The sequence below is a fragment of the Emys orbicularis genome, chromosome 11 (genome assembly GCF_028017835.1).
Source record: "Emys orbicularis isolate rEmyOrb1 chromosome 11, rEmyOrb1.hap1, whole genome shotgun sequence".
In the NCBI taxonomy this organism is placed as follows: Eukaryota; Metazoa; Chordata; order Testudines; family Emydidae; genus Emys; species Emys orbicularis.
Genome location: NC_088693.1, coordinates 50,445,491 through 50,463,952, shown reverse-complemented (window position 1 = coordinate 50,463,952; position 18,462 = coordinate 50,445,491). Strand labels below are relative to the sequence as shown.

General features: G+C 39.0%; 1 protein-coding gene across 1 annotated transcript in view; it reads right to left on the bottom strand.

Annotated features, from left to right (window-relative positions):
• The window catches only part of GULP1 (GULP PTB domain containing engulfment adaptor 1), a 132,877-nt gene that overhangs the window by 97,776 nt on the left and 16,639 nt on the right, over nt 1-18,462 (bottom strand). The window contains exon 3 of the mRNA XM_065413677.1: nt 18,063-18,124. Within this exon, the coding sequence (XP_065269749.1) occupies nt 18,063-18,124 (62 nt within the window). The remainder of the gene's footprint in view (nt 1-18,062; nt 18,125-18,462) is intronic.

Genomic DNA, 18,462 nt, shown 5'->3' with positions numbered 1-18,462 from the left:
GTACCAATATTTTCGAAGGGTAAATGGGATGACTCCAGTAATTATAGGTCTATCAGCCTGACATTGATCCAGGACAAAAGAATGGAATGGCTGGTATACGATTGGATTAATAAAGAATGAAAGGAAGGTAATATGATTAATGCAAATCAATATGGTTTTATAGAAAATACATCTTGTTAAACTAATTTGATATCAGATTTGGTTGATAAAGTTGGCAGTGTTGATGTAATATTTTATAAAAGTGATTCTGCTTGTAAATAAATGGTTTATTTTCAGGTATTAGGTAAAATTAATTTAGTCTAAGTCATTACAGTGGGGACTCACATTTTTAAATTAAATGTGAAATAAGGCAGAGGCTTACTATTGTAAAATGCTTTATATAATACATTCTGTCTTTCAAACAAAATAATTCTAGAAAATATATATAGAGAGGATTGGTCTTGTGCTGAATACACTGGACTGGGACTCTGGAGAGCTGGGTTAAATTGTGAGTCTGCAATCAACCTTCTGTATGACCTTGGGCAAGTTATTCAAGGTCTTTGCCTGAATTCATCACCTGTAAAATTGAGGACAATAATACTTCCCTGTCCCCACACTTTGTCTTGTTATTTAGATAGTGAGTTCTTGAAGGCAATGACTGAGTCTCATTATGTTTATTATTAGTTCTATTATTTATATTACAGTAGCACCTACAGTCTCAGCCCAGTTGTGGTAGGCACTGTACAAACACAAAAGAGAAAGATGGTCCCTACCCCATATAGCTTACAATCTAAGTAAACTTTTATAATTGCAATAAATTATTTATAGTGCCCAACACAATGGGGCTTTGATCTAATTTAATGGCTGGTGCTAAAATACAAACAACCACATCGGGCCACATTCTTGGCCCATGTGTGGCCCACCTGTGCTGTTCCAACAGCAGTGCTAGCAAGTGCAAGTACCATAACTGATTGATCCAAACTAGTATTACATGGAATAGCGTGCACTGCCTCTCATCCCTCTTTCTGCAAAGGCTCAAAACTGAAAGAAATAGGAAAAAGGCATTAAAAATGGGTATCCCCAGTAACTTAAATGAAAAAATTGCAAGAGCATGAGAGCCAAAAAGGCCTAGAGAGGGGGGAAAAGGTGTCAAGAGCTGGGAGATTAGACTGATCACATCCTGAAACCAAAACCACTCAGAATCATAGAAACGTAGTGCTGAAAGAGATGTTGAGAGATCATCTAGTCCATTTTACTGCTCTGAGGCAGAATTAATACATAATGACCTAAGCAATCTGCTAGTAAGTTTGACCATCAAAGCTAAATAAACAGCAGATGGAAAACATGGTAGCACAGAGCTCATTCCCAGATGTGGATGGTTTCCTGGCAGAGAAGGTTGGACCACACAACTCCTGGAGTGGAGATAATTGCATGAAGGAGAAAAGAAAGCTATTTAATAAGCGTCATCAAGTGATGAGGTACTGCATAGAAATGTAATCCTCAGTGAAGTATAGGTGTTTTGAAGCGTAGATGTAAATCAGACTGCCAGGTTGTCTACTTTTAAAAGAGGGATTATGCCTCACGTTTAAAATTTGATTCACCAGTTTTTAATTCTTAATGGTGAGCTGAGAGTACATCTACACTGCAAAAATAAAATAAAATAAAAAAACCCCATAACAGCATGTATCAGAGCCCAGGTCAATTGACTTGGGCTCTTGCTATGGGGCTAAAAATAGCAGTATAGACATCCGGGCTTCAGCTAGAGCCCAGGCTCTGAAACTCAGTGAGGAGGAAGGGTCTCGGAGCCTGGGCTCTCATCCTGAGCCCAAACTTCTACACTGGTATTTTTAGCCCTGTAGTGCGAGCCTGTTCAGACTGAGTAGGGTGACCACCTTTTAAAAGGTAAAAGTGGGACACATGCAGGAATCCCGCCCTCTCTGTGGCCCCGCCCCTGTTCCTCAAGCCTGGGAATGGAACTTGAACTCTGCATTTCCAGACTGTCCCGCCCAATTTGGGACAGGTGGTCATCCTAAGCCCGAGTCAGCTGACTCTGAGTCTAGCTGCTGAGAGGCTGTCTTTGCAGTGTGGACATATTGGGAGGGAAGAACTCAAATGTGGACAGCATGTAGTACACTGGGGAAGTCATCATTATACAAATAAATAATAATAGTTGCAATCTCTGATCACTCTTTTCAGAATGATTATCACTCTGGTGTCTTAATCAGCCTTAATTTTATTTGCTCTTACTGTGGCCTTGAACACAATTAGTGACAGCAGAGTCATGAGTTGTTATTGGAGATGCTTTTGTGTTTGCCCTTTGAAAGTTGTAATTCTGTCATTAAGATACTTCTGCAAAAAATGTAGATGTTCAACTGTTATATACCAAATAGTTACAGTAATTCCTCAAGACCCTATCCTAGTGCATGTTGGGTAAGCAGTCCTGTCTTAAGGAAAGTTATCCGTTCTGTAGTATCAGTGAGATTCCAGCCATAATACTGTAATTGATTGTTGACAAGATTTGTGTTCCCTCCTACAGTGTCTTAACTGAAATTATAACTAGCTTAGCTACTTATCTCTTTTCTACCTCAGATTTCAGATACTCTGAATGTGCATATATGCTGAATATTAGAGTTATAATCAGACCTACGCCACAGGGATGTTTCTACGCAGTGCCTCAAATTGTTTGTCTATAACAGTGCAACATTCATTTATACATTTATCATCTGACTAAATAATCCTATTCTACTACCAGTTATCATATCTTTAGTGATATTAAAGCAACATTAACCAACTGAAAAGTAATCCTGTTAGGATGCAGACAATGAACTTGACTTGGTTTCCTTCAAGATTTTGTGTGGGGCAAATATTAGATACTTCAGATGAAGGTGTGAAACTACTGTAGTAGACATTTATACAATACTGTGCCTATGGGAATAGTTTCTTACTGGCCTGCTTATGTCCTGAAACACAAATAGTGAGATCCTTTTAAAATCCTAACCCCAGTTCCCATATACAAAGTGCAAAATGCAGCTTGGAATGTGGGGCAAGGGCTGTAAGCCACCTTTGTACTCTCCAATCTTGAGTCACCCAAGAAGAGGCTCCTGACAGCAGCAGCAAAATGGGCGATTCAGCATCTGTGACTGGCTAGTGGACGTAACTCTTATGGTAAAGATAGTTTTCACTGGTCATGGAGAGGAGCTAATGATCTGTCCAACAGTTTCCTTCGGAGGATGATATTCTACATGAGGACAGACAGTTCAGTAAGTGTGAAACGGATTTTTCCAAAATGGCTGACTATATTTTTCATGTTGTTTTGACTGGCGGCTAGTGGGATTCCTGTAGTTTTCTTTTTGTTGGTAAACAGATTAGGTTTTTTTGGTTGTTGCTCAGCAGTTGCTGCTGTTCCTGATCAAGAAGTGGTTTCATTTTTTTATGTAGAAACATTATATTTATATTTTTCTAGCTTTTTATAGGAGAGGAGGAAAGGATAGTTTGCTAATTTTACAGAGTGAAGAAAAATAGTAAATGAGAAAAAGGAAGTGATAGTTCCTGTTGCCTGACAGATTATGGAAAGGTTTTGACAAGGTGGAAATACTGTATCCATATAACATCTGTGGGCCCAATTCTCATTTAAACAAAGGCCACTTACATCACCTGGCAGTGTACAGTGCACAAACATAGATTAGTTTAGAGTTGAGTTGCGTTTAAATGAGAACCGGACCATGTATATTTATAGAACACTGAGATAATCTGAAACCTCTCGCTGGATTGTGCAGTATGTTAGTTGAAATAGCTGCCATATAACTATCTGAGGCCTGGCAGCCAGGCGGTTAAAGCCTTGTTTAAAGCAGCCTCACACTGCTGCAGCTGCTGCTTGTGATTTCAGAGGGAACAGCAACCTGAGGTTTGAGTGGCCTACAGTTCAGCAAACAATCTAATTGTGCAGCAAGAATTCCTGGAGGGGAATGTCAATGAGCCTAATTGGTTGCTTAGAGCTGGTTTGGGAGCAATGGAGGAATATATACCAGCAAGGGGGAAGGAACAGAAAGGGACACTAAGAGAACTATACAAATCTCTATTCACTGGGCTTCAGGGAACAACCTCCTTTTCACCTAGACTTCTCTTTATTTTGTTTGTCTCTATCGGCAACAGGCCTTATTATTCTGTGTAGACAAATCCCTGTGGTTTAGTTTTCTTTGATCTGGAACAAATAGCCACATCTCTGAGTAGCCCATCAGACATCTTGTAGACTTCTCTTTATTTTGTTTGTCTCTATCTGCAACAGGCCTTATCATTCTGTGTGGACAAGTCCCTGTGGTTTAGTTTTCTTTGATCTGGAACAAACAGCCACATCTCTGAGTAGCCATCACACATCTTGTTCCAAATAAGTAATTTGGGATCCAGTCCTCTCAAGTGCTGAGGAATTCCCAGGGGATGCAGAGTACCCTCAACCCCCACTGAAATCAATGGAAGTTGAGGATACTCACCACCTCAGAAGATTGCTCTCCTGCATATATCAGATGTAGTGTACACATTTAAATTACTTCTAATGAGGAAGAAAATGTGATTTTTAAAAGCTTTAACAAAGTTGCTACTGATTTTCCTTTTTAATGGGAGTCTTCCCAGTTAGATTCATTTTCTCATGCATAAGCATTACACTTAGTGCTCACGTCTGTTTAATGTAATAAACTCTGGAGCCACTGAATTGAATAGTATCATACTTAAGTCCCTGTTAGAGTGCTAATGACAACCACAATACATATCAGGAGGAGCATAGCAAGCAACCCTACTTTATCATTTTGAAAATTCCATTTTAATTTTTTAAAAACTTGTGTGCTTCAGTAAAAAGTCATTTTCCTGACAATATGATTTCCCACTGCACGCAATGTACATTTGGAATATAGACATTAAATAAAAATCATTGTGGCTAGGAACACGGTGACCTCATGCATGTGGCATAACCAATACCCATGTGATAAAATGCAGGGACATGTGATTGCAGGATGACATAACAAACAGAATGCAAAACATGGCAGTGCAATTTATCTAGCAACTTCGTAATTTCTTATTCTGTCCACTCAAAAATCGAGGCTCCACTCCCCAAAGGACTACTTCCAAGCGTATAAACCTCTCAGTAGCTTCAAACACAGCATGTTCCCCCGTTTTCTTCAGAAAAGTGAAAAAGCTTTCTTAAGCAGTGTTATATTCTGATACGTTGTTCTGTAGCTTGAAGACTAAAGGCCTGATTCTCTAACTGCCTTGCACTCTGTGTAGTCATTTGCATCTGTAAGAAAGAACATAAAATGCTTGAGGACACCTTCTCTTCATTCACTTTTAGTAACAACTACATACGGTGCAAGGCAGTTGGAGAATCAGACCCAAAGTGTTCATATGCTGTGTCTTCTGCCATGTGTGTATCAATCCTTTGCTTTATGTACTTGTTGTAATATAGCATAGGCATTTGCATTTCATCAGTTATTCAGACTGGGCCAATTCCTAACTCCCTCCACAAAGCCGTATTGAACCGAGCTTTGCACAAGGGTTCTGTGTGGTGGAAGGGCTGGTTGTGGAGCACCAGATCTCCACATAAGAAGTTTCACCAGTGGAGTCTTTGCTAATCTATTGGTCCCTCCCCCAACTCTATAGCACTCAGTGGATATATTAACCCCCTTGAATAAATTCCGGCTTGCCCTATTTGTGCGGAAAAACTATCCTGTTCTGCTGTCTTTTGGGCCATACACATTTATCCAACGATTGGACAGGGTCTGGCACATTGTGTAGAATAGAATGTTACTACACTGGAGTATCTGGTATTGGTATTTGCATTTTCCCAAATGCTTTTTGGCCTCCACAAGTCATTTATAGAGCTGAAATAAGGCAAAATGAGGTCTTCTCATAGTATTTCCACCATTCATGAAGTGAATGCCAATGAAAAGAACAGATGTCTCATTATTTTGGGTCATAAATAGCTTCCTGAGTGAAAAACAAACAAAAACACAAGAAATGCAAACATTAGAACCTGCGCATGCCCCTAGAGTAAATCTGAACTTTGGGGTAAAAGCAGATAAACAGGACAGACAGTTTATGAAGAATTTGGCATCCATAAATATAACAAGCTGAACTAAAAGAAAAGCAGATTAAAGCCTACCCAGCATTTATTGTGCATCTAAATAATAAAAAACACCAGTAAAATATTTTTCAGTTGACAAATATGGTGTCATTACAATCTAATTAAACACAGCTGGTTCCTATAAGATTTTACTAAAAAGAGAGAAATGCAAAGATAATGCAAGTTATAGACAAAAATTATTTAATATACCTTGTTGTATTCTGGAGAAAGAACATTGTTTTAAATAGGAGATTTGCTAACAATTCCAATATTGATATGCAGCATAGCTATTTTGTTCCTTATAAAGTTTTTTAAAAAGTCATGCTGGAAAACTACTTTCTGGTAAATGGAAATTTTAAAGGGTATTTACCGATTGTTTTAAATTATAGCTTTGACAGCTGGATTCATTTCCCCCCCCTTATAAACACTGCACTAAATAATTAGTTCGGTAAACTGTGGTCAGTTTTACAGCAACAATATTATTGTAGTACTATATTTAAGTATTTGCATGAATGGTCAGTTGACTTGGGTTTGCACAAATAACCACAGAAATGTTCAAATAGCACTACCACTATATAATACTGTCAATGTCAATATACATATTTACGTAATGAATACAAATTTGGGTCCTGCTCCGACACAGGTGGATGTCTGAGCCTGCAAAGATCCTTTCTGACTTCAGTGAGGAACTGCCTGGGTGCAGAACATGGCCTACGTGGCACTCCTTGCAGGTTTTTGGGGGCGTCAGATTATAAAAAGATTGCAAGGAGCTAAATGGTAGCTCCCAAGGGACCTCTATAGGAGCAGCTCTGCAGCCTACAGGATCAATCCTTAAGTTTGTTCCTTTCCTGCCCCTCCAGGCTTTCAGCAACATTCCTTCATCTTTCTGCCATCTTCCATTTCTATTCATGATCACTGCCATCTAAAGGTGTTTTCCCATCTTTCTACTCTTGCTATGTTTATGCCAATATTAGGATATAAAAACATCTGTGTGATGTTGTGGTATACATTGCCATAATATGCATGAAGCCCCATTCTGTACCAGCAACCATATCTTTTTTTTATGCAGCTGCTGAAGACCCAGTCATGAACGATATTTAAATGAACCAGTTTCATGGAGCTTCAGAAAAAAAACCCCTTCCTGCTTAACAGCAGGAAAGACATTTTCAGTAATCTGTTTGTTTGTTCATCTTGTAATATGAAGTACATACACAAGATTCAATTCCTTATTACGCCACCACTTATTTCTGCTTCCCAAACTTTTAGTTGTTCAAAGCTCTACCACATACAGCTCTTTGCTCAGGCATGTAACTCTGAGCACATCATCCCCAACCCTTGAGGACTCTGTTGACTCAGATAAATCATTTTCAATTCCAGCTTTAAAAATCCCTTACCTAAAATTATTCGTGGACCTTACTTTTTTGCAGCATCTTTTACCTCCAGCTCGCTTGTACCTTATTTGATTCTTCATTCTTCAGCCAAAGGTCATCTTATTGATCCTACTTCCAACTCAATTACTATGACTGGCAAATCTTTTAGTTATCTAACTACTGTACTCTTATATGGAACAACATTAAGTCTTTAGCTTATTGATTTTTCCTATAAACCCAAGTGATGAAAATCATTTATTTTACATTAGCTTAAAATATTAAGTACTATTTTCTTTCCTCCCTCAAATTTACTTATGCTATAGTCAGTTTTTCTCATGAAGTATTTTCAGATAATCCTGGAGAAGATTAAACAATTGTGTTTCACTAGTTTAATGCAACAAAGAAATAAGGGCAGTATAAACAGCGTGCAGACTCACAGGCGGGAGAAGTGCCGCAGGTTGGAAGAATCCAAAGAGCAGTTAGTATCCCATTAACCCGGTAAAAGCATGTTCCAGCTCCCAGAGAAGTCAGTGGGAGTTTTGTCACTAATTTCAATGGGACAGGATCTGACACAAAGGCCCTTCAAAATTGCTATATAAAGATTCAACAAATGCCTATTTTTAAACTTCAAGTTATATTTCTGGAAATATCCCCTTTGATGTAGTGTACAATACTAAATGTCAAAGTATGGTAATGTAAACTTGCTGCAGGAAGAGGGATATTGCCACAATGGGAAAATTTCCACTTGTCTTCTCTGTAAGTAATTTTTATTACACTGACTTTGTTATTGCACAAAACATCAGAGCATGTTGGATTATCATCTCAATATCTGATTGTCCTATATAATCATTTTCTCAAAACAAATGGAGCTAACTGCTTGAGTCAAGGACAACGAGATACACAAACATGGAAGACCTAGCTACATATATACAGCTACTCTCACTGATTTCTGGCAGCTTATGTATACTATGGTATATTCTGTTTGGTGTCTGTTTCTCTCTCTCGCTCTCTCTCTATATACACACACACTACACAGTAATATACATATAAATACTATACATTATATTATGTTTTTATCTATCTATCTAGAGAAATTGGTAAGGTCAAGTCCTCCTCTGGAATATATAGCTTATACCTTTTATTTGCATTTCAGATCTCTGTTTTATATTCTCTACCTGATCCCTACACAATATCCTATTCATTGGTATTGTGAAGGGACCAAGTACAGAATATGAAAGAGATATACGTAGCAAATGAGAGATTTGTTGAGTGGATTGAATATCAGAATTTGCCTTGTAATTGTTATTTCTAATGTGTATTTGTTACAGTTCATGTAGTCAGTATTCTGATTTTGTCACCTACACCTATATATATATAAGGCTTAATTCCAATAAGGCAATAATTCACTAATGTAACTGAGATCAGAATCAGGACAAAGATATTTGACCAATGTCTCTTTATTTTGTCTTTTTTTTTTTAACCAAGGGACAGGAATGTACATTTGGATAAATGAGCAAATTATATTCCATAACATTTCATTTAAACCAGCACTGAACAAACTTTAGAACAAACTAATTAAATACTGTTGAACGTCAGAGTTGTGGCTATGCCTTGATGGCATATTGGCCACCTATTTATTAAAACTACCATTAGTTGATGACACATTGGCTTAGTTACCGATCAAGTTCCAGTTATAGGAGTATTTGCTCCAAGTTTGGGTTTCAAAAATTAAAAGAAGCTAAGTGTTTTCTCTTTGTTTCAATTATTTATCATATATTAATTCTTTTATGAAAGTATCTCTTTGCCTCATCCTTTTGCACATATTTCCCTGGATGCCTGTAACTAGTACAACAGTAGCACTCTGATGTGGGCATTGGTATTATAAACTTAGCCTGCAGATATCTTAAAAAGGAAGGAGGAATACAAAATCTTTGAAGTTTAATCTCCATAGCTGCATATATGAAATATGGTCCAAATTATCCAACGATTGTGGGTGAGCTGAAACTAATGCATGTATAAGGCAAACATTTGCACACATACACTAGCCAGTAGCCACATACCTATTAAAGTATACAAGCTACCCTGACTTGTGCACATGCATTGGACATTTGTGTGTATGCTTGACTGGCACACACAGTGTGCATGTGTTTTTGAATTTGGGAGCCTCCATTGCATAGGTGCTATATTCTGTACATATTATTTACATTACTGCACCATAATCTCTTAATTATTGACAGGACAGTTAATCAGAAGAGAGGATCAGTTTTGTGGTAAAAATAATGAACTGACACTCAGGAGATCTGGGTTCAATTCTTGGCTCTGCTGCAGATTTCCTGGGTAACGTTGGACAAGTCATTGAGGGCCAGCTTTACAAAAGAGCTTGGTACTCTAAAGCTTCTCTAAGGACCTAATAAGTGGCTAGATTTTCAGAAGTGCTCAGCATCCACCATGAGAGAAATGGGAATTGTTGGGATCTGAGAACTTTAGAAAATCTGGCCACTTCACTTAGCTGGCCTCCATGTTAGGTGAGTTCCTTTGAAAATCTAATATATATATATATGGAGATATACCTATCTCATAGAACTGGAAGGAACCCTGAAAGGTCATTGAGTCCAGCCCCTTTCCTTCACTAGCAGGACCAAGTACTGATTTTTGCACCAGATCCCTAAGTGGCCCCCTCAAGGATTGAACTCACAATGCTGGGTTTAGCAAGCCAACGCTCAAACCACTGAGCTATCCCTCCCCCCTAAAAAAAATCTGGCTCTTAATCCCTCTGTACTTCAGTTCCCCTCCTTTCTCCCACCCTCTGTTTTCTTGTTTTTCAAATGTTTGATCCCTCAAACACAACTGCCCATCTGAAGTCACAGAAGGTTTTTCCAAGCAGTTCCCTTTGAAGATCAAAAGTTCAAGATTCTCTGAGAGAAGGGAATATCTCTTACTATGTATTTGTTCTCTGTCTGGCACAATGGAACCCAAAGCTAGGGATCCTAACATAATACAATAATTAATAACTATGGATCTGCATTTTCTTGCACTAATTTTAATTTTCTGCCCTATTATTTAATTTTTCTTTCAATACTGAGTTTCTCATGTGTTTAAACCTTTGCTATATTAATATGAAGATTATATCTAGAATATTTTGGTATTATTTAATGAAAATTATTTGAAACAATGTTAATATAATTATTTTGATATTATTATTATCATTGTCTTCTTTTCCTATGTCTCATTATATGCCCTGTTATGTTCTCCCTTTCTCTTTCATTAGTTTCTTACTTCTGACATTTTGGAGCTTTCTTCAGAATGTCTCACCATACCTAACATTTACCTTCTAATCTTTATTTTTTTTATTTTACTGTGTCTTATCATTTCCAGCATTCTTTATATCTAGTTTTCTTGAAAATGGTATACAATTTCCCTTTGCATAGTCTCATTTATTTTTACTGGCCCAAGACCATAGTCATTCCAGACTCTGCCATTTGCCTCCTTTGTTTGTGATATATTTATTACAATTTTAGAACTATTTCTCATCCTAATAACAATCATCATGGGGCTACCCTCATCCAATGGCAGCCTAATTTATAATAGGCACAAATAGGAATTCCAGAGGAAAGTGTCAGTAACAGGAAGCGGAACAGAGATAAATGTATTGGCTTAAAAGGAAAATCACGACGGAAAAAAGGAAATAAACCAAGGACGTTCAGAATCTGACAGACCTATAAGGCAGAAGGCTATAAGAGAATAAGGCCTTGTCGACACTAGATACTACCTAGGCACATCTATACTAGCAAATCCTCCTAATGGAGATGCAGCTTATTTGGGCAAGAGTATTTGCAGGTATAGTTTCTCCCAGTGTTCTGAGTGAAATAAACTATACCAGCAAAAGCACTTTTTTGCCATTATAATTGTGTCTATACCAGGACTTTTCCCAGCATTGCTATATCGGTTAGGGGTGTGATTTTTTTCACCGTGCTAACCAACATAGTTCTTCTGGCAAAACTTTTGAGCTTAGTCCAGGCCTAACAGATGATGGAGAAAGTGTTATCAGATAAAAATAAATCAGTTTAGACTGCAATGAACAAAGTTTGTGCGTTATGGCCAGGATTGATACCACATAACTTTCTCAGGCAATAGTTTGTTGCAAGATATTTAATTCTAATGCATTTGGTGCTTGTTACATATCTAACTTGTATTATAGATTTCTAATTCCAAACTGCACATTTAGTAATGGGGATGAAATATCCCTGATGGCATGTTGCATAGGGATATGTGTACTGTTTGGAATATTTTCAAATGATTAATTGTCAAAGGTAGGGTAGCACAGATGGGACACAACTTTTTCTGAAAGGTTATTATTATTTTAAATGACAAGTTTGAACTCGGGTGAGAATGAATAAATTCATCCATAGCTCTACCTTGAAGTTTTAAGTTGTGAAAAGAAAATAAGCCTGAAACTGACTTGAAGAAATGGTTGTCGCATATATCACCAAGCCATTATCGGTCTTTGGGCAGTACATTCCCATGAGTTTAGTGTGGCAATGTATAGTAAAGTATGGCAGTAATAGCCTCCAGCCTCAGTGTAATCCCCAAACCATCTTCTTACCATGATGCCAGCCACTAGCACAAATATTGGATCCACGTGGCAGATCCAATAAAAAGTACAAATGTGTGTGTGTGTGTGTGCGCGCCCCATGGAAATATGAAAGAAGTCAGAGAATAGCCAAATGACTACATAATGTAACATCGAAAAACAATATAATGTACTACAGAAGTGACATCGTAGAGTTATTGCTGCTTTGGGAAGAAATAACTTGCTACTGGCAGAACACATACCTTAATTTAGTAGGGGAAGATTATGGAGAGAGAGCAACACTAACCAGAGTCTGTTATAAAACCCTATTTTAATCATCCTAAATAATTTTGTCTTGGAAAATGTGTTGAACCTGAAAACTCCCAGAATTACCTTTAAGGCAAAGAAGAATTTTTCTCAAAAGTTTGAAGACAATTCATCAATTTTTTTTTTTTAATTACAAGGCACTATAAGAATTACATGAATAAGAAATATTTATTTTTTTATAAAGCTTGCCTCCCTTTAGCTCAAAAATGCTTATCACCCATTTAAGCTTCCAATACAGTGACATCTTGAAAACACCCTCAGTCCTGATTCCACTGAAGGCATTATAAGCTTTCTGTCATTGACTTCAGTGGGAGCAGGATAGGACAGTGGGAGCGGGATAGGTGGAAACAAAGCCCTTCTTTTGAAATAACATCAGGAGTCATTCTCCTCTTTCCTGGTTGGAATCTCAAATGTTTAGGTTTATAAAAACCAAAACAAAAAGCACTTCTCTGAATTTTAAATTGAGAACAATGCAAAACGCCCCTTGGTTCTATAGTGCCAGGATTTCATCCCTAGTGAAAACAAATGAAATCATAGAACGCTGCCTTTGGAGGTAGTTTCTTTAATAAATAACAAGTCAGCAGTGTGTGTGTGTGGGAAGTCTAGGACTTGCTTTGCTGCAGGGGCGGGTGTAGCCTCTCAATTCAATAGGTGTGTGGATGAAGGACCAGGGAGGGTCAGCGAGTTCCCAGGCTTGTGGTGTTGCTCCCATCCCTCTTGGGATGGAGAAGGGATGACAGGGGTGGGAAGGGAGAGGGGAGGATCAGAGAGGGCCCACCCTCTGGGATTGCTGCCCAATCTGCGGCGAATATAGGTAGGACAGTGCTGCTCCTGGGGGGCTGCTCCCCGTCCCACATCTTGCTGAACTTCGGCCCTGCAGGTCACTTTGGGCCTGATGCAATGATGCCAGTGGCAGCAACAACTGGATCTGGGCCTGGCTGGGGCAGGCTAGTCACTTCCCACACCATCAATGGCAGGCACAAAACTTGAGTAGCACTGCGACCTCGTGTGCCAGGTCATACCACCACTCGGGTTTGTTCTGACCTGGCCTGATTTCTGTGGATATAATTGCAGCCAAGGATCCCAACTAAAGTTGCCTCTGCTCTGCTGTAAAGTACAATACATTGCTAATTCTTTATTAAAATATATGAAAAGGCCTTTTCCAAAGCAAATAAATGAAAAAGAAACTATCAATGAATCTTCTACAATTTGTACATAAAAGCTCCATTCTGCAAGGTGCTAGGCCTTTCAGCTTGCACTGAATTTGCTTTTGCTTGGCCTTTTTATATAAAAAGACCCATAGCAATTATAGCACATACACTGTCCTTTAAAAAAAAAAGTATTTCCAGTTATGTATTACCAATTTCTTTTCTTCTCCATCATCTCAGAAATAAACATTAACTTTTTGGGAAAAAAAATCAGGAAAAATTCTTAGTATACTCCTTTTCTTATTCTGGAGAATTTATTTTAGTTTAGCTGATTTAAACTGAGTTATGTACTTGCATGTGATTCTATGGTATTATTTTCCATAATAAAGTTTTATTCTATTTGACTTTTTAAGCAGTTCATCTTTATTTCTTTTCACGAAACTAATTACCTTATCAAATCATTCCCATGAGAAATAGTGTCATGTTATTTTTCTTTGTCAATGTTCAAATGCAGGAGGAGATAGGAGATGCAATACTGTAGAATTCTCAATGGGATACTATTTATGTGGCCAATAAGCATTTTCTAAAAACTAATGAGCCCAGTCTTGGGAACTTCATAAATGCTTCCTAAGCTTATACCATTATTTCACACAAAATATTACTTTGGTTTGATACACTTTTTAGTGTTATAGAGTTACAAAACTGGAGTGCTACAAAAAGTAATGATGGACTTTTGTATGTATGTTCTTCATCTTAAAAGCAATATATATATATATATATATATATATTGGAAGCCAAGAAAAAGTAATGAAAACGACACTTTAAAGTTGGTATTGAAAAGACAGATCCTTAACTGGTGTAAATTGACACAGCTCATTGGCCACAGTGGATCTATGCCAATTTACACCAGCTGAGGATCTGGTCCTCAGTCTCTCTGTTGTAGATAGCCAGGAAAATTATTGCCATTTGTGGGGAGCCAGGTTTTCAAATATTGGAGCTGTATATTGGGTTTTATATTTATATTGTAAATGAATAACAGCCTGTTTTTGTAATCTATATAAAAAGCCCATACTGAGTAAAATAATTCTTCTTTACCATATAGAAATCATACTATAGCATCATAAATTTATACTTAATATAGTTAATTTAATTCTGGGGCTGTTATTTTGAAATATAGGCTTATAAATAGAGGAATCGATATAGTAGTTTCAAACTCAGGCACTCTAACTGACTGATCTGTTACAGGTGGTGTTCCATCTTTATATACTTTTTGGTCCCTAAATCTTACAATATTGTTTTCAAAATGCAAGATAAAAGCATCACTGGCACCTGAATTGATAGCAATGAATGTATATCACATTTGTTCACACCAGAATGTGAAAGCTCTTTAAGAGTTTCATTTGTGATATACCAACTTATGGTTACAATGCTGACTGCTGAGAAACAACTGGTCTTTGCAGGACTAAGGCGAAATTCTGCAAGATTCTATTTAATGAGCTTGCGATTATTGCTGTGGTGCTTCTAGCAAAGATTGTGCAGAGCCTTGTTTATGATTAAGGCTACGTTTTAGTCACGGGTATTTTTAGTAAAAGTCATGGACAGGTTGGGCCGTAAACAAAAATTCATGGGCCTGTGACCTGTCCATGACTTTTACTAAAAATACCGGCTGTGACTAAAACTTGGGCGGGGGCCATGGGTGCTCTGGGGGCGGTGGTGGTCCAGAGGCACCACTGGTGCTGGTGGGGGGGGGGGAAGGAGGCTGGCCGTGGCGCAGCACACAGCCAGGGACCCCCGCTGGTGCTGGGGGGGGGGGGGGGGGAGTGACCACAACACAGCAGGGCTTTTGACCTGGCTCCGCGTCCCTGCAGCTCCTAGGCGGCAGAGGCAGGGGCTCCGCTGCTCCCACCACAAGCACCAGCTGCCGCAGCTCCCATTTCCCTCAGCCACCTAGGAGCTGCAGGGGGGCCATACCAGTGGGAGCCGGGGAGCCCCCCACCCCAGGTAAGCGCCTCCCCCTGCACCACCCAACCCCTCTGCCCCTAGTCCGCTCCCACACACTCAAACTGCTGCTGCTGGCTCAGGGGCTGCCCGGCTTGGACAACCCCTGAGCCAGCACCAGTGGCTGCAGAAGTCATGAAAGTCATGGAATCCGTGACCTCTGTGACAGACTCGCAGCCTTATTTATGATATATCAGCCAAACATTTTATACCAATGTGCTGCATTGATGCAAACTAGTAGCATGCCCTCAGCACTGGAGAAGTTACAAAGATATCCTGGTGAGTAGGCTGCACAATCTGCCAGTGCTCAAGATAAGTAATGGAGAGACCCAACACAACTTAGATGTTGTGAACACATACTAAATGGTAGACATACTAGAGAATGCATTCAGCCAAATAGGCCTGTGCTTGGAATGACTGACCTTTACAATAAGCCTGAAGATAGTCTTCCACTGAATATTATTTCCATCAACAATTGTTGATTCTGGACTGTTGGTTTTTTGGGTATTACTGTGCCCTCCACTGTTTCTTTGTTTCCTTCTGCATTTTGAAATACTTTCCAAAATACCTGTACCAACACCTATCTATGGGATTCCTCCGCCTCTATACAGATTCAAGAAAGAAATCAGAACTAGATAAGAAAAATGAAGATGGAGGAGGTAACTTTGACACGGACATTTATTTTATGAGATCAAAGTCCAGTTACAGTTTTGCTCTTGACACATGGATGAAGCAATGATCCCACCAAATATCTATGACAGGGAAGACTCAGATTCATAGACTTTAAAATCAGAAGGGACCATCATGATCATCTAGTCTGACCTCCTGCAAATTGTAGGCTACAGAACCTCACCCACCCACTTCTGTAATGCACCCCAAACCTCTGGCTGAGTTACTGAAGTCCTCAAAACATGGCTTAAACATGCAATTTACAGAGAATTCACCATTTACACTGGTTTAAACCTGCAAGTGACCCGTGCCCCATGCTGCAGAGGCAGGTGAAAAACCCACAGGGTCTCTGCCAATCTGATCCAGGGAAAAATTCCTTCCCAACCTCAAATTTGGTGATCAGTTAGACCCTGAGCATGTGGGCAAGATCCACCAAGCAGATACTTGGGAAATAATTCTCAGTAGTATCTCAGAGCCCTTCCTATCTAGTGTCCCATCTCCAGCCATTGGGATTTTTGCTACTGGCAGTAGCTGATGGGCCACATGCCATTGTAGGCAGTCCCATCATACTATCCTCTCCATAAACTTATCAAGCTCAGTCTTGAAGCCAGTTAGGTTTTATGTCCCCACTGCTCCTCTTGGAAGGCTGTCCCAGAACTTCACTCCTCTGATAGTTAGAAATCTTCGCCTAATTTCGAGCCTAAACTTGTTGACGGCCAGCTTATATCCATTTGTTCTTGAGTCCACATTGGTGCTTAACTTAAATAACTCCTCCTTTATCCCTCTGATGTATTTAGAGAACACTTATACCTCCCCTCAGTCTTCTTTTGTTTAGACCAGTGGTTCTCAAACTGTGGGTCGTGACCCTATTTTAATGGGGTCACCAGGGCCAGCGTTAGACTTGCTGGGACCCAGGGCTGAAGCTGAAGCATGAGCGCCACCCCCACCTGGGGCAGCAGAGCTCGGGCTGTGGTCCCCTCTCTTCCCACCCAAGGCTGCGGGGCCTGGTCTCTGCTCCCCTTCTGGGGTCATGTAGTAACTTTGTTGTCAGAAGAAGGTCGCAGTGTGATGAAGTTTGAGAACCCCTGGTTTAGACTAAACAAGCCAGACTCTTTGTGTCTCCTCTCAAAAGGTAGGTTTTCCATTCATAGTAGTCATTCTCTGCACCAGTGCCATGCGTAATGGTACTAACACTTCCTGTCTCTACTGGAAATACCTTGCCTGATGCATCATAGAATTACATTAGCCTTTTTCACGGCGTATTACATTGATGGTTCATAGTCATCCTGTGATCAATCAGTACACCCAGGTCTTTGTCCTCCTCTGTTGCTTCCAACTGATAAGTCCCCAGCTTATAGCAAAATTCTTGTTATCAGTCTGATGTGACAACCTTCAAAATTTGAAATCTTTCTAACTGTTTCTCATCACCTGTCTCTATAGGACAAATCAGAGGCCCAGAACACAATCAGAACAACAAGTGGTGGTCAGATGCATGGGGGATGAGGAAGGAATCCTCACCTCTAAGACCATGAGCTGGCTGAGGAACCTCTCTGATGAGCTGAAGTAGCTTGATACATTGGCAGCACTCCATGTGGGGAGAGGAAGAGAATCCAGGCAGCAGTGGATCCACCAAACAGAACTGGGTGAAATTTTTTGCCTGAAAACTTTTCCAGCAAACAAACAAAACTAAAAAGCAGATTTGGGAACACTAAAATATTTCACGAATTTGGGTTGATTTCACTGAATTATTTCAGTAAAAAAAAATCCAAAAAATTGAAGCATTTTGACATTTTCACAATTTTTCTATTCAAAATGACTTTTTATTTCAAAATTTCCTTTCATTTTATTTTTAAAAATTTAAACAAAGAGGAAATTAATTGACATTTTCTTACCTTTGCATTGTAGGGAATATAATGCTTTGATAAAGCCTCAGGAGTGTGCATCCATGTTTTGTCTGCAAAAAAGCAAAACAAAAAAAATTGCATTAGATTAAATGCCTTATTCATTCTTATTGTATAAGATTGATGCATTTAAATGCATCAAATATCCTAATTTTATTCAGATAAGTATATTTCTATCGTAGGTAATAATAAAGGGCCCCATTACCACAGTATCTCAGCTCCTCACAGACTTTAGTGAATTTATCTCTGTGAGGTAAAGCAGTACTATTATCCCAATTTTACAGATGGAGAAATGAGGCAAAGAGAGGCTAATGGCCAGATTTGTAAAGGTACTTGGTGTCTAAAGATACAGCTAGGCATCTACTGGGATTTTCAAAAGTGCCAAAGTGCC